The sequence below is a fragment of the Bos taurus genome, chromosome 4 (assembly GCF_002263795.3).
Source record: "Bos taurus isolate L1 Dominette 01449 registration number 42190680 breed Hereford chromosome 4, ARS-UCD2.0, whole genome shotgun sequence".
In the NCBI taxonomy this organism is placed as follows: Eukaryota; Metazoa; Chordata; class Mammalia; order Artiodactyla; family Bovidae; genus Bos; species Bos taurus.
This window is the reverse complement of record NC_037331.1, coordinates 26,353,064-26,378,243: the sequence shown is the minus strand read 5'-3', so window position 1 is coordinate 26,378,243 and position 25,180 is coordinate 26,353,064. Positions and strand designations below refer to the sequence as shown.

The 25,180-nt window shown below is 34.5% G+C and overlaps 1 protein-coding gene across 6 annotated transcripts in view; it reads left to right on the top strand.

The window, feature by feature from the left end:
* Positions 1–25,180, top strand: part of SNX13 (sorting nexin 13) — a 147,886-nt gene that overhangs the window by 91,063 nt on the left and 31,643 nt on the right. For all 6 annotated transcript variants that reach the window (XM_003585951.6, XM_059885805.1, XM_059885807.1 and 3 more), the window contains 5 exons: positions 2,056–2,155; positions 3,038–3,231; positions 10,628–10,732; positions 11,332–11,464; positions 22,463–22,500. In XM_003585951.6, coding sequence (XP_003585999.4) covers positions 2,056–2,155; positions 3,038–3,231; positions 10,628–10,732; positions 11,332–11,464; positions 22,463–22,500 — 570 coding nt within the window. The remainder of the gene's footprint in view (positions 1–2,055; positions 2,156–3,037; positions 3,232–10,627; positions 10,733–11,331; positions 11,465–22,462; positions 22,501–25,180) is intronic.

The following is a 25,180-nucleotide window of genomic DNA, read 5'->3' as shown; positions in this document are numbered from 1 at the left end:
AGTTGACTCATTTAATCAGATGGCCAGAATATTGGAGCTTCAGTTTCAACATCAGTCCTTCTAATGAATATTTAGGATTGACTGGTTTGATCTCCTTGCAGTCCAAGGGACTCTCCAGAGTCCTCTCCAACACCACAGTTTGAAAGCATCAGTTCTTTGGCGTTCAGCCTTCTCTATAGTCCAACTTTCACTACTGGAAAAACCATAGCTTTGACTATGTGGACCTTTGTCAACAAGGTGATGTCTCTGCTTTTTAATAGGCCGTCTAGGTTTGTCATAGCTTTTCTTTCAAAAAAATTAAATTCTTTTAATTTCATGGCTGCAGTTACCTTCCACAGTGATTTTGGAGCCCAAGAAAATAGTCTGTTTCCATTCTTTTCCCTTCTACTTGCCATGAAGTGATGGGACCGGATGCTGTGATCTTAGTTTTCTGAATGTTGAGTTTTAAACCAGTTTTTTCACTCTCGTCTTTCACCTTCATTAAGAGGCTCTTTAGTTCCTCTTCACTTTCTGCCATTAGGGTGATGTCATTTGCAAGTCTGAGATTACTGATGTTTCTCCAGGAAATCTTGATTTCAGCTTGAGCTTCATCCAGCCCAGCATTTCGCATGATGTCATCTGCATATAAGTTAAATAAGCAAGGTGACAGTGTACAGCCTTGAAATACTCCTTTCCCAATTTTGAACCAGTCTGTTGTCCCATGACTGATTCTCACTGTTACTTCTTTACAACATACAGGTTTCTCAGGAGGCAGGTAGGTGGTCTGGTATTCCCATCTCTTCAAGAATTTTCCACAGTTTGTTGTGATCCACACAGAGGCTTTAGCATAGTCGGTGAAGCAGATGTTTTTCTGGAATTCTCTTGCTTTTTTGATGATCCAACGGATGTTGGCCATTTGATATGGTTCCTCTGCCTTTTCTAAATCCAGCTTATACATCTGGAAGTTCTTGCTTCACATACTGTTGAAGTCCAGCTTGAAGGATTTTGAGCATTACCTTGCTAGTATGTGAAATGAGTGCAATTTGCAATAGATTGCTTTACCCCAGCAATTTCAAATCAGTAATCTATTGTTCTTACGTACTTACATGAAGAGGAGATACTAATTACAAGAGAAGTTTTTTCTCCTCTTTTCAAATCATCTTCCTTTTCCTTTATATATCACCTATGCCTAATTTAGTATCTGCCCCTAAATAAGGCAGCCTTATCTAACTTTCAGAAAACCTGTGCATCTTTTTTTGAAAATACAGGTTTGTGAGTATGGATTTGGGAATGCAGAGAAGCTGGTGGAAATCATTTCCAGAAACATTGTTGGTTTTTGTGGAAAGGGCATCAGACTTTGAGGACACTGACTCATTCTAACCAGCTTTGCAATCATAGGCAACATTTCTGATCATCAGCTTTCTTATCTGTTGAGTGGGATTGGTGATGTTTATCCAATAGGATTGCTGTGGAGATTTAATGAAGTGATATGTGTAATGCACCTAGCACAGTGCAGGACGTGTAGATTCTCTAAATTCTGAACCTGTTAAAAACTTTTTTCTCTCTATATAGGTAGTTTCCTTGCTTTGAAGTTTATGTAATTTACCATTTAGGTAGACTGAAAAGAAAAACATTTTCTACAAAGATTATAGAATTTTTACCCAATTAGCAAATCTACTAGTTAGGAATATTTTATTTTTCTCTAATAGGTAGACTTCAACCTGTACTTGAAAATATTGGGGTTTGTTTATTCTTCAACATAATATCCCCTTTAGTCCCTATCATGTTCATTTTTGTTTGGAATGGGTAAAAAATAAAGAATACATGAAAATACATTTAGGTTTATTTTTTATTAGAAGAAATGAGTGCTTATTGTACTTTTAATGTATACTTAGTAAGCAGCTCTTAAAATAACTCTAGGAAATTCAGTGAGCTGATACTTTTTTTTGGTAACGCACCTGTACAAGAAGAGAAAACTTTATTCCGTTTTAACTTAATTTTTTACTTCTATGTAAGGATCTTTAACATAGTGAGTGAATAGATGAGATGTTAATCTGCAAAAACTTGTATTTATAGGAGATAAATACTGTGAAACTGGCAGCAAACTTTGGGAAACTTTGCACAGTCCCCCTGGACAGCATTCTTGTAGACAATGTTGCACTACAGTTTTTTATGGGTAGGTAAATACATTTTATAAAAATAATATAACCCTCAAGTTTTTTTATAATTGTATATATTGTTAAATTTTAAATACTTGATATTAGGCATGCCATATATATTTCTCTTCCACTCCTCATTTTCTGAAATACCCCCATTTTTTTTAGAAACCATAGGGATAGAGATTTGTTTGGTTTTAAGGAAATAAATGCTTATTGTAGTTCCAATGTGCATTTGCTAATATGCTTTTAAATAAACCCCAAGAGATTCTACTATGAATTTTAATTATTTGAGAAAGAGACTTTATCAGGAAAGTATGGTATATATAACCTGCTTGTATCATTTTTGTGCATGAACAGGGGAAGGGTCTTATTTTTATACCATTTTATATATAAATGTTTATTGATTTTATTGTTACATCAGAATTGCTTTTATCTAGGGGATGCTCCCAGCAAAACTTCCTGAGTCTTCATATTCATGAACAAAAAGAAATGCATGGCTTATTGAAGAACCCAATCCTTATTTTTAATACATGTAATATAATAGTAATATTATGATTAATAGTTTTTATTGAGAATGGAAGCTGAATGTTGTTGAAGTAGTTTATTTCTGATGAAGCCTTCCCTGGCATCTTTATTCCCAAGAGGTGTTTTCATGAAAAATCAGATGTTTTTTAAAATGCACTTCCATTTCTTTTTTCTGCATAATTGGTCTCTTCAGCTTAACCAGTTTATGATATGACTTTTTTTTTAACCTCCAGCATTTTCTAAACATGTTCAAAATGCAGAGTTTTAAGTATTTGAAACTTTCAAATACTTTCTTTCTTAACTTGTCTTACAGCTGTATGCACTCAAAAATCTGTGACTTTAATATCTCTGTTGTTATGAATTTTGTTTGATAGACTACATGCAGCAAACTGGAGGTCAGGCACATCTCTTCTTTTGGATGACAGTGGAAGGATACCGGGTTACAGCCCAACAGCAGCTAGAAGTTTTATCAAGTCGTCAGAAAGATGGAAAACATCAAACCAACCAAACCAAAGGTCTTTTGAGAGCAGCTGCTGTTGGAATTTATGAACAGTATTTATCAGAAAAGGTGAGGATATACTTTGATTTATTTGAGGATACATTTTCTTTTCTTCTTTGACAGTGTCATTAATAATGGTAGATTATTAATAATTAACATTAATAATACTGGCAAAGAAGATAATAATGATTTGTAGTACTTGTAAATATCCATTGTTCATGCTGCTATGCACAACTGTCTTACATTGCCTTGTTTTATCCTGATAATAGTATTTTGTGTATTATTCTCATTTTATAGGTGAAGAAATTGATTGAATTATAAAACTGAAAAAAAAAAAAAAAGAAAGAAAATTGAATTAACCTGTCCAGGGTCATGTGGATACTAAATAACAGAGTTAAGATTCAGGGTCACACAACTTTAAATAATAGGAAGTAAGAGGTAAACCTTGAAAACAGTAACTAAAACAGAGCTGGAGTGGCTATACTAATATTAGATAATAAATTTTAAGACAAAAAACGTTACTAAAGAAACAAGGAACATTTTATAATAGAAAGGTCAATTGATCAGGATGATAAAACAACAAAGCCCACACATACATGGAGAACAAACTGACAGAATTGAGGGAGAAATAGACAATTCAACAGTAATAGTTGGAGACTTCAATACTCCCTCTCAAAAACTGATGAAACAGTTCGATAGAAAAATGACCAAGGATGTACAAGAATTGAACAATACTTTAGACCAATTAGACCAAATACATCTGTAGAATACTTCTCCTAACAACAGTTTTATTTTCAAGCATATACATAGAGCATTCTCCAGGATAGATCATGCTGCTGCTGGTGCTAAGTCGCTTCAGTCGTGTCTGACTCTGTGCGACCCAGTGGACGGCAGCCCACCAGGCTCCTCTGTACCTGGGATTCTCCAGGCAAGAATACTGGAGTGGGTTGCCATTTCCTTCTCCAGTGCATGCATGCATGCATGCTAAGTCGCTTCAGTCGTGTCCAACTGTGCGACCCCATAGACGGCAGCCCACCAGGCTCCTCTGTCCACAGATTTCTCCAGGTAAGAATACTGGAGTGGGTTGCCATTTCCTTCTCCAGGATAGATCATAAGTTAGGCCATAAAACAACTCTCATTTTAGAGGCGTTAAAATTATATATAAGTGTGTCCATTTCTCATAGTAGAATTAATTAGAAATAAAGAACAAAAGGGATTTGAGGAAATTTATAAATATTTGAAAATTAAGCAACAAATTTCTAAATATTGTCTGTGTCAAAAACGTCAGAAGGAAATTAGAAAATGTTTTCAATTGAATGAAAATGAAGAAAACAATACATCAAAATTTATGGGATGCAGTTAAAGAAATATGTAAAGGCAAATGTGTAGCTTTAAATGCCTGATTAGAAAGAAGAAAGATGTCACATCAGCAATATACATTTTCATCTTAAAAATCTAGAAAAAGAAAAGCACAACAAATCTAAGCAAACAGAAGGAAGGAAATAGTAAAGATCAAAATGGAAATCAGTGTAATAGAAAACAGAAAGACAATAGTGAAAAACCAGTAGTACAATCAAACACTGTAAAATGAATAATGAAATTTAGAAACCTTTAGCTCAGTTGGCCAAGAAAAAAAGATACAGATCACCAGAATCATGAATGAAGGAGGAAGCATCACCACTGACTATAGAAATTAAAGGGACTACAAGGAAATACCGTTGTTGCTTAGTCGCTAAGTCGTATCCAACTCTTTTCAGTTCAGTTCAGTCGCTCAGTTGTGTCCGACTCTCTGCGACCCCATGAATCTCAGCACGCCAGGCCTCCCTGTCCATCACCAACTCCCGGAGTTCACCCAGACCCATGTCCATCGAGTCAGTGATGCCATCCAGCCATCTCATCCTCTGTCGTCCCCTTCTCCTCCTGCCCCCAATCCCTCCCAGCATCAGAGTCTTTTCTAATGAGTCAACTCTTCGCGTGAGGTGGCCAAAGTACTGGAGTTTCAGCTTCAGCATCATTCCCTCCAAAGAAATCCCAGGGCTGATCTCCTTCAGAATGAACTGGTTGGATCTCCTTGCAGTCCAAGGGACTCTCAAGAGTCTTCTCCAACACCACAGTTCAAAAGCATCAATTCTTGGACGCTCAGCCTTCTTCACAGTCCAACTCTCACATCCATATATGACCACAGGAAAAACCATAGCCTTGACTAGACGAACCTTTGTTGGCAAAGTAACGTCTCTGCTTTTGAATATGCTATCTAGTTTGGTCATAACTTTCCTTCCAAGGAGTAAGCGTCTTTTAATTTCATGGCTGCAGTCACCATGTGCAGTGATTTTGGAGCCCAGAAAAATAAAGTCTGATACTGTTTCCACTGTTTCCCCATCTATTTCCCATGAAGTGATGGGACTGGATGCCATGATCTTCGTTTTCTGAATGTTGAGCTTTAAGCCAAGTTTTTCACTGTCCACTTTCACTTTCATCAAGAGGCTTTTTAGTTCCTCTTTTTTTAGTTCCAACTCTTTTAGTACCCCATAGACTATAGCCCCCAGGCTCCTCTGTCCATGGGATTTCCCAGGCAAGAATACTGGAATGAGTTGTGATTTCCTTCTCCAGGGGATCTTCCCAACCCAGATATCAAACCCTGTATTGACAGGTGGATTCACCCCTGAGCCACCTGGGACGCCCCATAAGAAAGTATTACAAACAACTTTATGACAACAGATTAGACAATTTAGATGAAATGGACAGATTTCTGGGAATACACTAATTGTCAGACTGACTCAAGAAGAAATAGAAAATACAGTAAATGAATTTAATTAATAATTAAAAATCATCTTTCAAAGAAAAGCCCAGGCCTAAATGGTTTTATTAGTGAATTCTATCATATATTTCAAGAGGAAATAATACCAGTATTTCACAAACTCTTCCAGAAAAGAGAAAAAAGAAACACTTTACAACTCATTTTATGAATTTAGTGGTATTCTCATATCAAAGACAAAGACATCATTTAGAAAAGTACAGACTGATGTCCTTCATGAATATGGACAATAATCCTCAAGAGTCACACTCCAGTATTTTTAATGACTATGCTGTAATACCTTTTAATTCATACTTATTAGCACAGAATTATATTTTAATTTTAAGTATATATATTATTTGGAAACCACTCATTTGTGCGTATGCTTACATTTTTGCCTTATGAAATATATTGTATTTAAAAGAGTACACAGTTTTAAGAATAATAGTATAGCAAATGCCTTTATACACTCCATTCAGCTTTAGAAGTAGAACGTCCATTGTATTTTAAAGGGCTTCCCTTGTGGCTCAGCTGGTAAAGAATCCACCTGCAATGTTGGACACCTGGGTTCAATCCCTGGGTTGGGAAGATTACCTGGAGGCTACCCACTCCAGTATTCAGACCTGGAGAATTCCATGGATTGTATAGTCAGTGGGGTCGCAAAGGGTTGGATACGACTGAGTTACTTACCTGTATTTTAAAAGATCCCTATGTTAGCCTTTGCCTGTCCTTACTTTCTTGCTTTCTGATGAAGCCAGTTTTCTCTAATTATTCACTTACTTTCCCATGTAGTTTTCCTGTACCTATATGTTCTAAATAATACTACTGCTTCAGCTTTATGAGATTTTGACATTACAAAAATGTCAGGAGAGATAACTTTAGACATTTGCCTTCCAGATGGCTGTCATTGTTGCCAGCAGTAGAAAAGATGCCATTGTTGGCAGTAATCATATTTTTTTTAGCATGGAACAAGAATAATATCCATCTTTCATTTGAAAATATATCAAGAATGTGTGTGGTGAAAAGAATTACAGTAAACAGAAATTTATATGATTTTTCTCTAAAACTATTGAATGGTTTTTGAAGGAACTAAAATTAACCTTGAAATAAATGTACAGAACTGAGTACATGTAGGCTATAGCAAGAACTCATACAATGAAGAAAATAACTCATTTTTTGAAAATAAAGCTATTAAGAACTCAGATATCACCAGAAAGGAACAGCCAGCTTAAACAGTTTCCTCACTCTCCTTAATAAAACTATAATTTCTTTGGAATGCTCCTTTATTCTCACATGTTTAAATGATCTATGTGTTTTAGAACCATTTTCCTTGAAAAGGAGAGGTTGTTAACTTATGACATCCTTTATGCTTTGAAGTACTTAAAAAATGGGTGTTTTAGACATGGGCAACCTATATGATGAATTCATACATGCAGAGAACCTGATGGACAAACAGCTGGTCTACCAAACGTGGAGATACAAAGTTGATGGACACTTTTTTTGGAAAGCTGGAAACAAATCCCTGTAGGTCTAAAAACCTGCTGTTTTTAGTGAGTAAAATCCCATTATTCTTTGCCTAAATGGTTTTATTGAAAGGATATTTCACTTGATGTCATGACATTGCAGTGGTAAGAGAAATAAATGTGATAAAGGCTCAAGAGCAGAGCCAAAAGTCATAGTGAATTTTATTTTATAGTTGATTGTATTTAGTTATACCACTGTGTAAAATAAAGGGTTGTCCTGAAGACTGCAGGCAGATCAGAAAAAAAGGCACACAAAAATATCCTACAAGATCATAGAATAAAAGGTAAATATAATTGTTTATTTTTATTAAATACAAATGTATCTATTAGTCCTATTACATGTATAATCTTTTAAATAGTCTTAGATTTATATATTTTAAGAATAAACAGTGGTACTGCCTACCAATTTTAAATTTAGGTGAAAAGTTTAAAAAATGTTAAAATAAGTTTCTATATCAGCGAACAGGAATATTATTAAGTAAATTGTTTTGTTTTCTCAAACATATTTTTTGTTTAGTCCTATTAATTATCCGTTGCCACTGTTAACTAGTCGTTTTGTTTAAATAACTACATTTGTGTAATATGGAAGTAAGCAGTACAGATTAATAGATAATTTTGGAAAAAACATGCAATTTTTGTATTTTTATGTTAACGTAGTACCATATGTGCAAATATTTCTTCTATATTACTGTTTTGTTTTTTTTTTAAAAAGGGACTTGGTTAGTTATGCCCAATGTTAGCTCTCTGAAAGTATTGCTCACCATACATATTCCAAGGATAAGGCTTAATCCAATTCTCTGTACCTGAGATTATAGAAAAAAATTAAGCTAGATAAATTGAAAATGTTATTTTCAAATTTGTCTCTTACTTCCTAGAAACTGAGTTTAGTGAGCTCAGAGGGCACATGAAAGGACAGAAACTAACTTAAATCATGTTCCTCTCTGATCTTTGTCACATAGTTGAAGCTGTTGAGTTCTGTCCTTACTTCAGGGTGAGAGGGGTGGGGGTGGGGGGGGCGGGCGGCGGGGGGGAGGCGGGAAGGGAACACCACACACATACACAAACAAATAATAGACAAGTGTCCTTTTCTTCTTCCTCCAAAAACCCCCTCACAAGAACAAAAAAGTACCACCACACTACCTCCCTGAGTTTACTTCTAAGAGTGTTGAATTAACAAGGGACATTAGAAGTTGTATAGCCCTTATGCTGCACATTCATACCCTCCTGTTTACTTACTTAAAAAAATTTTTTTTTAATTTTGTTCAAGAATGGTTGGTACATAATATTGTGTTAATTTCTGCTGTACAGCAAAGTGATTCATTTACACATATATACATTCCTTTTTCATATTTTTCTCCATTATGGTTTTTCACAAAGTATCGAGTGTGATTCCCTGGGCTATACAATAGGACCTTGTTGTTTATCATTGTATATATACTAGTTTGCATCTGCTAATCCCAAACTTCCATTCCCTCCCTCCTGCATCCTCTCTCCCCCTTGGCAATCTCAGGTCTGTTCTCTGTGTTTATGAGTCTGTTTCTCTTTTGTGAAGTGAAGTCCCTCAGTTGTGTCAGACTCTTTGCAACTCTGTAGCCTACCAGGCTCCTCCCTCCATGGGATTTTCCAGGCAAGATTAGTGGAGTGGGTTGCCATTTCCTTCTCCAGGGGATCTTCCGGACCCAGGGATCAAACCCGGATCTCCCAGGTTCTAGGCAGATGCTTTACGTCTCAGCCACCAGGGAATGAGTTCGTTTGTGTCATGTTTTACATCGTGGATAAAAGTGATATGGTAATTTGTCTTTCTTCCTTGGGTTAGTATGATAATCTCTAGGTCTGTCCATGCTGCTGCATGTGACTTTATTTCATTCCTTTTTATCTCTGAGAAATACTCCATTGTATCTGTACCACATTGTCTTTACCCTTTCATCTCTCTACGAACATTGAGGTTGTTTCTATGCCTTGGGTATTGTGAATAGTTCTACTTTGAACATAAGAGTGCGTTTACCTTTAAATTACAGTTTTATCTGGATGTATGCCCAGGATACTTACATACTTTTTCTTCTCTTCTTGATTTATCTATTCTGTTCCTTAGATAGTCTTAACAGCACAGAGAAATTGCTTAAACAATGCATTTTTTTGTTATTGTCTCTAAAAGTTACCATCATTTAATCACTCATTTATTCTCCATATCCTTCAGACTTAAAAATACAAAAGTTAACATGCTGAGTAATGTCTGTAGTGTCTGTCACATTATGCACCTTGAGATGAAAGTTATTGAAACAAAGTAACTTTTCGAACTTTTTCTGTCCCTTATCATGCTGATACTTTGCTGCAGTATTATAAAACTGAATTAGGATAAACATGGTCTCTTTTAAGTGCCATTCAAAAGGATTGTTTCTAGTGTGAAATGATAAGTAGCAACATGGCATACTCTTTTGACATTTTATTAAATACACATCTAAGACTACTGCATGCTCAACGCTAACTGGTAGTGACAGTTATTTCCTATGTGCTGGACACATAAGTCTTACATAAATCTCTTTTCATCCTCACTATAATCATATGTAGTGTTTATCTCCATTTTACAGATTGAGTTAATCATATGTAGTGTTTATCTCCATTTTACAGATTGAATAAGTGAAGCCTTGTGAGAGGAAACTTGCTCAGCAAAAGTTAAGATTTAAATCCACGTTTGTCTAACAAGTCTTCTGTGTAGTACCTCATGGCCAGAAAAATGCTAGCTCTGATTTCAGCCTTTAAACATCAAGGTGTCACTTACAAACCAAGGATTTTTTGGCAGTTACTTTTAGTACTATGATTCCATTATTTAATTATCCTACTTTGGCTCCCTGATGCGAAGAGCCAACTCAGTGGAAAAGACCCTGATGCTGGGAAAGATTGAGGGCAGGAGGAGAAGGGAGCGACAGAGGTTGAGACAGTTGGATGGCATCACTGACTCAATGAATATGACTTTGAACAAACTCAGGGAGATAGTGAAGGACAGGGAAGCTTAGCATGCTGCAGTCCATGGGGTTGCAAAGAGTCAGATGTGACTGAACAACAAATTATTTAATTCTACTATGAAGGCTTAACTTGGATTTAGAAATTTCAAAGATCAATGCTACTTGTGTTTTTCTCTGTTTGTCAGGCATCTCCGAGAGTTACTGTTGATGATTATTTGGTAGCAAAATTAGCAGATACTTTGAATCATGAAGATCCAACCCCTGAAATCTTTGATGACATTCAAAGGAAGGTATTATGTACAACATTTATCACTGTATCTTTTTTGAAAACAATGTATATGTCTATATGCATGTAATTTGTCTGTAAAAGGTTATTGAAACGTTATGAAAGTACAGTGTGATAACTAAAAAGATGTGTTATGGTAATAATACTTCACAAAATAGCCAGTTTTTCTTTGCTTATTTACTGTAGAAATGTGGAAAATCCCTGTGCTGGGTTATTTACTTTGAATCTGGCTGAAGTGACAGATACAGATTCTAGAATTTTATGAATAGATGATATATAAATAACAGATTCATTTATTTTAATATGTGCTTTGAGTCTTTATTTGGATTTGTTTCTTAGAAAACACTGCTTTGTAGAGCATTATATATAACTGCTGTCATGTGACTTGTTTTGCAGTAGGACTCTCTTCAGTATAATTTAGATGCTAGAGGGACCAGAAAAATATCACTAGTTGTGACATAGTCTTATTACTGACATCTTATAAATATGGAGCCTATAATTCATTACAGTAATACCTCTGTCTACCTTTTGTTGAAATCTTATTATTGGAAATTAGTACATTATTTGTATTAATGATTGAATATCTTGATTTATTTCAATAAGGTGTATGAATTGATGCTTCGAGATGAAAGATTTTATCCTTCCTTCAGACAGAATGCACTTTATGTGCGCATGTTAGCTGAGCTGGATATGTTAAAAGATCCTAGTTTCAGAGGATCAGATGACGGTGATGGAGGTAAGGTAGTGCACATTGTACATTTATCCATTATATATGTATATTCCTGTATATATTCTGCTTACCAAATAGCATAAAAATGTTCTTAAAGCTGAAATATAAATTGTAATATATTTTAAAATCCATGAATAAATGATGAAGTTTACTTACTTAAACTAAATTAAAATGTTAAAATCTGATAAATTAGAACATACCTGTTGAGCCTAGAATTCCTTTTTTTTTTTTAATTTATGTTTTAATTGAAGGATAATTCCTTTACAGAATTTTGTTTCCTGTCAGACATCAAGAATCAGCTATAGGTGCACCCATGTCCTGTCCCTCCCAAATTCCCTCTCATCTCCTTCCTCATTCCACCCTTCCAGATTGTTACAGAGCCCCTGTTTGTGAGTTTTACAGCAAATTCCCATTGTCTTATTTTACATATGGTGTTGTAAATTTCCATGTTACTCTCTCCATACATCTCACCCTCTCTCTGTTCCCCTTGCCCTGTGTCTATAAGTCTGTTCTCTGTGTCTGTTTCTCCATTGCTGCCCTGAAAATAAATTCACCAGTGCCATCTTTCTAGATTCCATATATATTCATTAGTATATGATATTTATATTTCTCTTTCTGACTTACTTCACTCTGTATAAGCAGCCCTGGGTTTGTCCACCTCATTAGAACTGACTCAAATGCATTCCTTTTTATGACTGAATAATATTCCATTGTATGTATGTACCACAGTATCTATATCAGTTCATCTGTTGATGGACATCTAAGGTTGCTTCCATGTTCTAGCTGTTGTAAATAGTGCTGCAGTGAACATTGGGTTACATGTGTCTTTTTCAATTTTGGTTTCCTCGGGATGTATGCCTAGTAATGGTATTGCTGGGTCATATGGTGGTTTTATTCCTAGTTTTTTAAGGAATCTCCATACTGTCTTCCATAGTGGCTGTGTCAATTTATATTCCCACCAGCAATGCAAGGATTCCCTTTTCTCCACATCCTCTCCAACATTTATTGTTTGTAGACTTTCTCATGATGGCCATTCTGATGGGTGTGAGGTGGTATCTCATTGTAGTTTTGATTTGCATTTCTCTAATAGTGAGCGATGTTGAGCATCTTTTCATGTGTTTGTTAGCCCTTTGTATGTCTTCTTTGGAGAGATGTCTGTTTAGGTCTTTTCCCCACTTTTTGATTGGGTTGTTTGTTTTTCTGGTATTGAGTTGTATGAACTGCTTGTATATTTTGGAAATTAATTCTTTGTCAGTTGTTTCCTTTCCTATTACTTTCTCCCACTTTCAGGGTTGTCTTTTCACCTTGTTCGTAGTTTCCTTTGCTGTGCAAAAGCTTTTAAGTTTAATTAGGTCTCACTTCTTTATTTTTATTTTGTTTCCATTACTCTAGGAAGTGGGTCATAGAGGATCTTGCTTTAATTTATGTCATTGAGTGCTCTTCTATGTTTTCCTCTAAAAGTTTTGTACTTTCTGGCCTTACATTTAGGTCTTTCATTCATTTTGAGTTTATCTTTGTGTATGGCATTAGGAAGTGTTCTAATTTCCTTCTTTTACATGTAGCTGTCCAGTTTTCCCAGCACCACTTATTGAAGAGGTTATCTTTGCCCCATTGTATATTCTTGCCTTCTTAGTCAAAAATAAGGTACCCATATGTGCATGGGTTTATCTCTGGGCTCCCTATCACATTCCATTGGTCTGTATTTCTGTTTTTGTGCCAGTACCATACTGTCTTGATGACTATAGCTTTGTAGTATAGACTGAAGTCAGGAAGGTTGATCCCTCCAGCTCTATTTTCTTTCTCAAGACTGCTTTGGCTATTTGGGGTCTTTTGTGTTTCCATATGAATTGTGAAATTTTTTGTTCTAATTCTGTGAAAAATGTTGGTAATCTCTGTGAATCTGTAGATTGCATTTGGTAGTATAGTCATTTTCACAACATTTATTCTTCCAACCCAGGAAGTTGGTATATCTCTCCTTCTGTTTAATGTTGTCTTTGATTTCTTTCTTCATTATAATTTTCCATATACAGTTTTTTTGTCTCCTTCAGTTCAGTTCAGTCGCTCAGTCGTGTCTGACTCTTTGTGACCCCATGAACGGCAGTATGCCAGGCCTCCCTGTCCCATCACCAACTCCTGGAGTCCACCCATCCCATGTCCATTGAGTCGGTGATGCCATCCAACCATCTCATCCTCTTTCGTCCCCTTCTCCTCCTGCCCTCAATCTTTCCCAGCATCAGGGTCTTTTCAAATGAGTCAGCTATCCGCATCAGGTGGCCAGAGTATTGGAGTTTCAGCTTCAACATCATTCCCTCCAGTGAACACCCAGGACTGATCTCTTTTAGGATGGACTGGTTGGATCTCCTTACAGTCCAAGGGACTCTCAAGAGTCTTCTCCAGCACCACAGTTCAAAAGCATCAATTCTTCTGTGCTCAGCTTTCTTTATAGTCCAACTCTCACATCCCTACATGACTACTGGAAAAACCATAGCCTTGACTAGACAGACCCTTGTTGGCAAAGTAATGTCTGTGCTTTTGAATATGCTATCTAGGTTGGTCATAACTTTCCTTCCATGGAGTAAGCGTCTTTTAATTTCATGGCTGCAGTCACCATCCATAGCGATTTTGGAGCCCAGAAAAATAGTCGGCCAGTTTCCACTGTTTCCTCATCTGTTTGCCATGAAGTGATGGGACCAGATGCCATGATCTTAGTTTTCTGAATGTTGAGTTTAAGCCAACTTTTTCACTCTCTTCTTTCGCTTTCATCAAGAGGCTCTTCAGTTCTTCTTTACTTTCTGCCATAAGGGTGGTGTCATCTGCATATCTGAGGTTATTTATATTTCTCCTGGCAGTCTGATTGCAGCTTGTGCTTCTTCCAGCCCAGCGTTTCTCATGATGTACTCTGCATATGTTAAATAAGCAGAGTGACAATATACAGCCTTGATGTACTCCTTTTCCTATTTGGAACCAGTCTGTTGTTCCATGTCCAGTTCTAACTGTTGCTTCCTGACCTGTATACAGGTTTCTCACGAGGCAGGTCAGGTGGTCTGGTATTCCCATCTCTTTCAGAATTTTCCACAGTTTATTGTGATCCACACAGTCAAAGGCTTTGGCATAGTCAATAGGTAGGTTTATTCCCAGAAGTTTCATTCTTTTTGTTGCAATGGTAAATGGGATTGATTCCTTAATTTCTCTTTCTAATTTTTCATTGTAAGTATATAGAAATGCAAATGATTTCTGTGTATTGACCTTGCATCCCATGACTTTGCTAAATTCACTGAATAGCTCTAGTAATTTTCTGATAGTTTCTTTTGGGTTTTCTATGTATAGTATCATGTCATCTGCAAGTAGTGAGTTTTATTTCTTCTTTTTCCAGTCTGGATTTCTTTATTTCTTTTTCTTCTCTAATTACCTTACCTAGGACTCCCAAATCCCGTGGACGGATGAGCCTGGAAGGCTGCAGTCCATGGGGTCACTGAGGGTCGGACACTACTGGTCAACTTCACTTTCACTTTTCACTTTCATGCACTGGAGAAGGAAATGGCAACCCACTCCAGTGTTCTTGCCTGAAGAATCCCAGGGACTGGGGAGCCTGGTGGGCTGCCGTCTATGGGGTCGCACAGAGTCAGACACGACTGAAGCGACTTAGCAGCAGCAGCAGCAGCAGGACTCCCAAAACTATGTTGAATAATAGTGGTAAGAGAGGACATACTTGTCTTGTTCCTGATCGTAGAGGGAATGCTTTCAGTTTCTCACCATTGAGAATAATGTTTACTGTGGACTTATCATATATTGCCTTTACTGTGTTGAGGTAGGTTCCATTTGTGCCCATTTTTTGAAGCATTTTTATCATAGATGGGTGCTGAATTTTGTCAAAGGATTTTTCTGCATCTGTTGAGATGTTCATATGGTTTTTATCTTTCAGTTTTTTAATATGATGTATCCATTGATTGATTTGTGTATATTGAAGAATTCTTGCATCTATGGAATAAACCCAACTTGATCATGGTATATGAACTTTTTAATATGTTGTTGAATTCTCTTTGCTAGAATTTTGTTGAGGACTTTTGCATCTGTGTTCCTCAGTGATACTGACCTGTAATTTTCTTTTTTGTGTGTTGTCTTTCCTGGTTTTGGTATCAGAGTGATTGTGGCCTTGTAGAATGAGTTTGGAAATGTTCCTTCCTCTGAAGGTTTTTTGAAGATTTTCAGAAAAATAGGCATTAGCTCTTCTCTAAATGTTTGATAGAATTCCCCTGTAAAGCCACCTGGCCCTGGGCTTTTGTTTTTTGGGAAATTTTGGATCACAGTTTTGATTTCATTGTTTCTAATTCGCTTGTTCATAATTTCTTTTTTTTCCTCATTCTGTCTTGGGAGGTGGAACTTTTCTAAGAATCTGTCCATTTCCTCTAGGTTGTCCATTTTATTAGCCATATAGTTGCTCATAATATTCTCATATGATCCTTTATGTTGTCTCTTGTCACCTCTACTGTTTTCATTTCTAATTTTGTTGAATTGATTTTTCTTCCTTTTTTTCTTGATGAGTCTGGCTATTGGGTTGTCAATTTTATTTTCTCAAAGAACCAGCTTTTAGTTTTATTAATCTTTGCTATTGTTTCCTTCACTTCTTTATTTGTTTCTCCTCTGATCTTTATGATTTCTTTCCTTCAACTGACTTTGGGATTTTTTGTTCTTTTTCCAGCTGCTCTGAATGTAGACTTAGGTTGTCTCTTCAATGCTTTTCTTGTTTCTTGAGGTAGAATTGTATTGCTATAAACTTTCCTCCTTAGAACTGCTTTTGCTGAATCCCATAGGTTTGGGGTTGTCTTTTCGTTGTCATTTGTTTTTAAGAATCTTTGGATTCTTTAAGAATCTTTAAGAAATCTTAATCTTTAAGAATTATTTCTCCAGTAACCTCTTTGTTATTTAGTAATGTATTATTTAATCTCCATGAGTTTGTGTTTTTTGCAGTTGTTTTTTTCCTGTAGTTGATATATAGTCTCATAACATTGTGGTCAGAGAAGATACTTGATACGATTTCAGTTTTCTTAAATTTACTGAGGCTTGATTTGTGACCCAAGATGTGGTCTGTCCTGAAGAATATTCCATGTGCCCTTGAGAAGAAAGTATATTTTTCTGCATTTGGTGGAAAGTCCTGAAGATATCAGTGAGGTCCATTTGGTCTAATGTTTCATTTACGGTTTGTGTTTCCTTATGGATTCTCTGTTTTGATCATCTGTCCATCAGTGTCAGTGGGATGTTAAGGTCTGCTACTCTTACTGTATTACTGTTGATTTTTCCCTCTTATGCCTGTTAGTGTTTTCCTTATATATATATTGAGATGCTCCTATGTTGGGTGCATAAATATTTACAATTTTATGTCTTCTTGGATTAATCCCTTGAACATTGGTGTTGTGTCTTTGCTTATTTCTCATAATATTCTTTATTTTAAAGTCTATTTTGCCTGAAATAATGATTGCCACTCTGGCTTTCTTTAAGCTTTCATTTGCATAGACTCTCTTTTTCCATCCTTGTACTCTCAGTCTGTGTTTCTGTAGGTCTGAAGTGGGTCTCTTGTGTGCAGCATATATATGTGGGTCTTGTTTTTGTATTCATTTAGTCCGTCTGTATCTTTTGGTTGGTGCATTTTATCTGTTTACATTTAAAGTAATTATTGATATATATGTTCCTGTTGGCATTTTCTTAATTGTTTTGGGTTTGTTTTTGTAGGTCTTTCTTTTCTCTTGTGTTTACTGGCTATGTAAGTCCATTTGGTATTTGTTGTAAGGCTGGTTTGTTGGTGCTAAATTCTCTTAACTTTTGCTTGTCTGTGAAACTTTTGATTTCTCCAATTTTGAATGAGATCTTTGCTGGGTAAAGTAATCTTGGTTATAGATTTTTTTTCTTTCAATACTTTAAATATATCCTGCCATTCAGTTTCTGCTGAAAGATCTGCTGTTAAGCATATGGGTTTTCCCTTGCTGCTTTTAATATTCTTTCTTTGTATTTAATCTGTGTTAGCTGTATTAATATGTGTCTCGATGTGTTTATCCTGTAAGGGACTCTGTGCTTCTTGAACCTGATTGACTGTTTCCTTTCCCATGTTGGGGAAGTTTTCAGCTATAATTTCTTCAGAAATTATCTCAGTGCCTTTCTTTTTTTCTTACTCCTCTGGATTCCCCATAACTCCAATGTTGGTGTGTTTAATATTGTCCCAAAGGTCTCTGAGGCTGTCCTCAATTTTATTCATTCTTTTTCCTTTATTCTGCTCTTCAGCAGTTACTTTCACCATTCTCTTTCAGCTCACTTATCCATTCTTCTGCCTCAGTTATTCTGCTATTGGTTCCTTCTAGAGTATTTTTAATTTCAGTAATTGTGTTATTTATACCTGTTTGATTATTCTTTATTTCTTCTGTGTCCTTGGTGATTGTATTAACTGTGTTATTTCTTGCATCTTTTCCATTCTATTTCAAAGACTTTGGAGTATCTTTACTGTCATTATTCTGAACTCTCTTTCAGGTAGATTGCTTATTTCATTTTTGTTTATTTGGTCTTGTGACTTTCTGTCTTATTCTTTCATTTGTGCTGTATTTCTCTGTCTTTTCTTTTTTTTTCTTTTTTCTAACTTGCTCCACTTTCCCAGGCTTTAGGGTTGTATTCCTTCTTCGTTTTGGTTTTGGCCCTGGGAGGGAAAGGTTGTTGGTCTGAGTGGCTTGTATTGACTTCTTATTAGGGGTGACTAATGCCTGTGTTCTAGTGGGAGGAGATCAAGCAGGTAGGTAATTACAGAAATAATGGGACATATACATTCACTTCCACACATACAGTCATAACGAAAGTATTCTAAAGAAAAGAGTACAGGGGATAGACTTAGTGAACAAGGGAAACCAAACGTGATATTGATCAGTTAAAAGCAGAGCTAACTAATGCTCAGTCTGGAAAGCTGAGCCTAAGCAGATTGCCAACTGGGGAATACAGCAAAGAGAGCACAACAATTTAACTTACATAGTGAAGAAAGAAAGAGTGAAGGAAAAAAGGGAAAAGAAAAGAAAATCAAAGAGGAGAAGGGCGAGAAAAGAGAACTTTTCTTAAAATTCTTGAAGCATGTTTTCAAAGGGATTGTCACCCCAATATTTTTATGGTAGTTTCTTTTTTGCTTGTAAAAGTAATAATTGCCATGATTAATGATAGGATCATTGAGAAGATTAAATGAGATAACAAGTGATGATTCTGAGAATGTTCCATAAACTATAAAACATTGTAAAAACATTTTTTTCTGTTTTTAATTGTATTCTGTTCCAAATCCTGTATAATATAAGCCAGAAGAAGCTACAAGTCATTTATTCCAGTCTTTCAGTTTTCTTCTGTTCACATTGTATAGTGAATAAAACAGACTTTAAGAGTGATAACACTTTGATTTTACTCTTTTTCTACTACTTATTACCTATGTGATGTTGGCCAAACACTTACTTTCTTTAGGCCTCATTTTTCTCAGTTATAAATGTAGACTATTATTCTTCTTGTAGTAATATCCTACCTCAGAGTTGTCACATTTTAATGGAATTCTATATGTAAAAATGGTATATAAACCAAAACACAAATATCGGTGTTTCTTCATAGTAAATAATTGGCTATTTAAGAATAGTGCGAGAGGCAGCCCTTAGACAATTTGCAGACTTTAGGCCTGATGACCATTTTTACTAGTGATTCAATGCAGAAGTACTTACTAAACTCTAATGAAGTATCTAGAATTTGATAAAATTTCTAGCAAATAACCAATGTAAATACAAAGTAAATGGGAAAGACTTTACTAAGTATTTAAGAGAGTGCTTTAATTATGTTCATTTACTTATAAATGGAGTTAATGGACAGGACCACTTAAAGTTGGAGATATAATAGATGTAATTAAGTGGTTAGCACTGCTTTAGCAAATGCCTCTATTTTAGAAACTTTCTAGCCTCCCCTCTTTTCAACTCATCCTCCCCACTCCTTATTCGATATTAGTGAGACTTTACTTTTTAAGTTATAGAAGAAATATAGTTACAAAAATTTGTATGTTACAATAGCTTTTATATTGATTGATGATCTAGTATCTTGGTTATTTGTAAAACTGAAATAGTATTCTGTTAACTGTATTTGATTGCTTAATGGAGGGAGTTTTCTATTTTTAAGAGTACTTCTCTGCCAGCTCAATAGTAAAATCAGTGTACTTCAAGTTTATTATATATTGTATCTATTTACTATCTCTGTTGAAAAATCTTTTACAGAGCTGATATGAAATTTGTAGTAGAAACTCTCCTTCCTTAAAGGACTATTATAAATGTTTTCATTGTATATTTTAATTTTGTCTACTTTAGAAATTTGCTTAGTGTTGTGAAATGGAATTGCTATCTGACCCAGAAAGAAAGAAGATAATTAAATCATAAGCAGCTAATTTATAAGCATTCATGTATTATATAATGATCATAGTAGCAATATATTCTGTGGGAGTAGTTTTTGATCCTATAGTGTAAAAACTCTTCCAGAATCTTCTAAACTGACTTTTAGCTTCCATTTATATTTGTCTTGTGACTGATGGAAGCAAATTATTTATGTGATCTCAAACTTCCCAAAATGTCATACTTATTTAAAACACAAAGTAGATTAGGAGGGTTTTTTTTTTTTTTTTTCCCTGCAGCTGATTTTGATCTGAATCAAATGAACTTTTCTTTTATGTCAGCCATTGAGTAGTCCCTCACACTGGAATCATTGATTGTAGTTTGGAATTAATATGTACACATATATCTTTTATCTGTCTGGGACATTGCTTGCTTTTTAACATTCTGTGTCCTAATTAATGAGCTCTTACATGTTTTGTAACTGAGAAATTGCCTAATACTTTTTTGAAACCATGTTAAGAAAGTATATGTAATCATGGGTATAACTTGAAACATTTTTATTAAAAATGGGTTTTATGTGTATTTGTGAGTGTTTAGGTTTTAGGCATTTGCTACAAGTTTTTCAAGTAGTAATGCTTATAATTTTCTTGTTTGTATAGGATTAATTAAAATAGACCTTATATTTTCTGGTTATAAATTCATTTTCTGACTTTTAAAAATTAAGCTTCCTGATACTTTGTGTATTTTTTAAAGTCTTGAAATTCTGGCTGCTTTTTAGACATTTTGAAATAATGATTCAATCTAGTGTTCAATGTGTAGCTGCCCCCACCTTTTTTTTTTAATGTGGGTTAATTGAGCACAAAGTTAGTGGGTAAAGTCTTACCATGTATAATGATATCCTGTGGTAGTTTTTCTTTGTTTTAGAAGAAATTTCATTCCTATTTAATTAAATTGCATTCTTATTTAACTAAACTTCTGTAAGTAGGTAGGTAGCTGGATGGCTTGCTTACCCATGCTCTCTCTCTTCTGTCTTCCTTGTCTTTTTCCGTGAGATTGCCTTCTTTAGTTAGTTTAGCTCTAAGTTATTTTAAGGGTAGATATTTTTTCCTTTATTAAAACAAATTCACAGCCTTTTAAATATTTAAATTATGCTTTCCCTTTTAAATTTTAATTTCAATCACATTTTTCCTCATCGTGTTTCTTTTGTTTTCTAATATTTTTAAGCAGTTGTTAAAGTCTTGATTAAATATAGATCTCCATTGGCTTTAGACAATCTAAATTTCTGAATCTTATTGGTAAGCAAGAAGGTAAACCATGCCTTGTTTTGCTCCTTTGTTCTTGTTTAGTTGCTAAATTCTGACTTTTTTGCAACTACATGGGCTGTATCCCATTAGGCTCCTTTGTCCATGGGATTTCCCAAACAAGAGTACTGGAGGGGGTTGCCATTTCCTTCTCCAGGGAATCTTCCCAGTCCAGGGATCAAACCCATGTCTCCTGCCTTTCCAGATGGGTTCTTTACCACTGAGCCACCAGGGAAGCCCCTGTTTTGCTCCTAGTTTTTCTTTTGACATGTCTTTGGTGGGAAGACTTAAGAGGTGGGCAGCCCAAAGAAGGTAAGAGGTATATAATTGAATAAGGAGGATAGAGAACTATTTTTTTTTTTATCTATTCTAATTATCCTAGGAATTTCCTATTTTGTGTTCAGAGCTTTGAGAAACTGAGAAATGTTCTTGGACAGTTAGAGGTGTTGAAGTTGGAAGGCAACACTAGCTACCTTTGTCAATAGTAATAGAAATTTCCTTTGAAGATGCATCTAGAGATCCAAACTATAAATAATATCTAATATGCTACAAGCCATATAATAACTTTAAACTGTTTATGAATATTGCTTTGCTGTATATTCCTTTGTGTTTTTACAAAGTGATATCTTAATTGATAACTTAATTTGATCAGATATATACTAAAATTCTGAGGGAAAAGATGTTAATTTTAATAATTACTCTAACATTAATTTTTAAAAATAATTTCTAGTTGCTTTTTAATTAAATGACATTACTCATGGAATTTAATGTGTCTTTTGTTCTACTAATTGTATATTGATTTAAGAATCTAGACTACAGCATTTTTGATACAGACCAGCTGTGAATAAGTGGACTTTATAGGTTTAATAAACAACTTTTTATCTTTCATATTAAAGAATAATTTTATTTGTAATATTAATCCAGTGAGACAGAAGTAACAAAATACCTCTGACATTTCCTGGTGTGAAATGTCATTCATTTCAAATGACAATTTCAGATGTCATTCTGTGGTGTTTACCTCATGTTTACATTTATATTAGACAATTTAATATGATACTATGAGAATAAAATACATAAAATGCTTTTTTTTGTACATAAATGCCTTTTTGGGGGAAAGGGGAACAACTTAGGTACATAACTGTTTTCACTGAAATAACCTGGCTTAGAAAACCATGAAAACAGGTTTTTGGGAGTAGTGTACCACAGTTTTCTTTCTTGTTCTTTCTTGGCTTCTGTGGCTTTCATTCTCGGTGTTTGAACCTTAGATAGCTAAAGCACTGTTGGAAGAGTTTTTGACTGTATACTAAGTTGGATCTTCCTTCTCACAGAATCTTTTAATGGGTCTCCTACAGGAAGCATAAATTTGGTAAGTACTGTTATGACTACTTTAATTCTTAAAGTGGCCTGAAAATAATATGAAAAACTGAGCCTTAACATATGTAAATAAATGATGTATTAGAACCCTCAAATCATCCTTTATAAAAAGCTGTTGCACTTTTATAGAAATATTAAATTCACATATAAGGGATCTGTGGATTAGAACTTAATGAAATGAAGTTTATTTTCTTTTTAAAAAATGGATTTAAATCACCTGCCTGATTTAGTTGCAAGTGATAATGATTTCATTATTTTCAACCTCAATATTTAATATTTCACTCTGATCAGTGCTATGATGGGCAGTAAATTTATGACACATAAATGTTTACATTGGAATTAGTTTTTTCTTCTTGTAATTAGAAAAGAAATAAAAAACTGGTTGGGATGCCTGAAAACCTAAAGATATTTCTTAAGGTCCACACTAACAAGTTCAGGTTATTGGGAAAAAAAAAAAACAACACATTTTTTAAGCTTAGAGGGTTTTACGAGAATTAAGCAACTGTATTCTGTGATTACAGGTTTAAGAATGACACATTTTTAGCATATAAACTTCATTGGCATTTCAGATATTCAAGGTGAAATGTGAAATAATAAACATTTCAGTTCTCTTATATATCCATGCTTGCTATTGAGTACCTTGTTTCATAAAATACTACTAGAGAGAAATATTAGTGTTGTGTGCAAGTTTCAGTCCAGAATTTGTTCAGGATGGAGAGAGAGTGTTTGCCTTGTTTTTCCTTCTACTACCTACATGACTTTTTCTTTTGAACTTTTTGTAATAGATAAGTAGTTGAGAGGTCCATTGTTTTATGTTCCTTAGTATGACATTTATTTCTAAAATGACCTTATTGTATAAATGTTCCATTATTGTACAACGTATAACCTTTAACAAAACACTAAAGCAAATCAGCAATAGTGTTATGTCAGATATTTTGTAATGTTTTAAGTATTTTCCTAAATTATCTGGTATCATTACCATTTGCTTAACTCTTATGACAAAAAGGAATAGCTCCTGGAGACTGAACAGTGTTAGCAATATAATGCCCATTAGGAAGAAAAAGTTTCCAAATATGATGAAACTTTTCCTTGCATTGAAATTTTTTAGTACTCATGTTTGTAGTTCTTGTACAAGTGTTTGAACACTATTAAAAAATATTTTTTTCTTCATTCCCTATCTGGAATAAATGCTTTTTCAAATAAAAGAGATTCCTTTTATCCTATAGTGATATAAAGCAAAACAGTCTGTGAATTGAAAAAGGTGACATTTGACATCAATGACTTACAGTTTTTGTTTTTCACACAAATCTGTTAAATCCAAGCTTTTAAGTAGCTGGAGTCTTTTGGATTCTTTTTTTTAAATACTAAGATAAATTTGAATAAACAGTTGAATTTTAACAATAGTTTGATTACAAAAAATTGTTCTTTATCAGGTTTTTTCATATTTAATGAAGATAAATTTATTAATTGTATTAAAATTATAAACTGGATCATTATAGTTTATTCCAGCAAACTAAGCAAAGAAAATATTTACTGTGGTGGTTTACTCATTTTGTGATTGAGGTTAGCACATAGATTATATAAGCATTTAGAAGTGCCATTGTAGTTCTGTTTGCTGAATTGATTATTGTAGTAAATTTCAATTTTTGGTTTTTAACCTAGCATAATGTTACAAAAAACACTTCTTTTTTTGGCAAGAAGTTCAAGAATCTTAAACCATGGTCACTTTGCAAACTGTATTTTATTTCAGGACAACATTAATGCACTTGTTTTGAAATCACAGTTTTCTTTGATTAATCAGTACTTATACTTCTAAATCACAGTGTAGTTCCATGGTTATAATGTTATCAGTTGTAACTTTATATAGTCTAGTTGATATTTACACATGCATTATAACTGTGGCTAATGGTTAAGAGACATTTCATTGAATTTTTTCATCATACTTAATGCAAATATTAATTGCATATTTTATGTGTGCTAGAAAAGGCGTTTATATACAGAGTTTTTCAACGGCTTCTGCCTTGCATAGTATAAGATGCTAACATGGTTAAAGTAATAAGAAAGCAACATATAACTTTTTATATGTTTACCTACAAAGGAAGGTTACCAGTAATAATAATGCTTTTTTGAAAAGGGTGATTGTTTTATATTCCCTGTGCTAGCTTATAGTTAGAAGAAGATTACAGTAGATAACAATTTTAAATTTTGTAGACTATTCCATTTCCTTTGGGGTTCTATCTTTCATGTAAAAATAATTCTAAAACAAAGGTTCTGCTATTTGTCAAAATGTTTTGTTGTAGGTCAGTTAAAAAGTAAGTGCATTCTAATTCTTTTCAAAGTATTTTCATTCACATTATATCCTGATAGAGTTGTAGAACAGATACTACACCATTACCATTGGGAAAACTGAAATACAAGAAAGACTTATTGATATGGCTAAAGTCTATTAAGGTGATCAGTGGCGAAGTCTGGACTAGATCTAATTTAATTGAATAGTTTTCCCACTTGACTTGTGGATCGTCTGTATGGAGTTACCAAATTTTGTTTCTTCTGATGATCAGTCTTTAGTGGATAGAATTTTGGCTTTCTTCTTAGGATGCAGTTGCTTAATTTTAAATGGCTTTATGTCACATGCATGACTGCATTAAGGTCATTTAGATGACTCATGAATA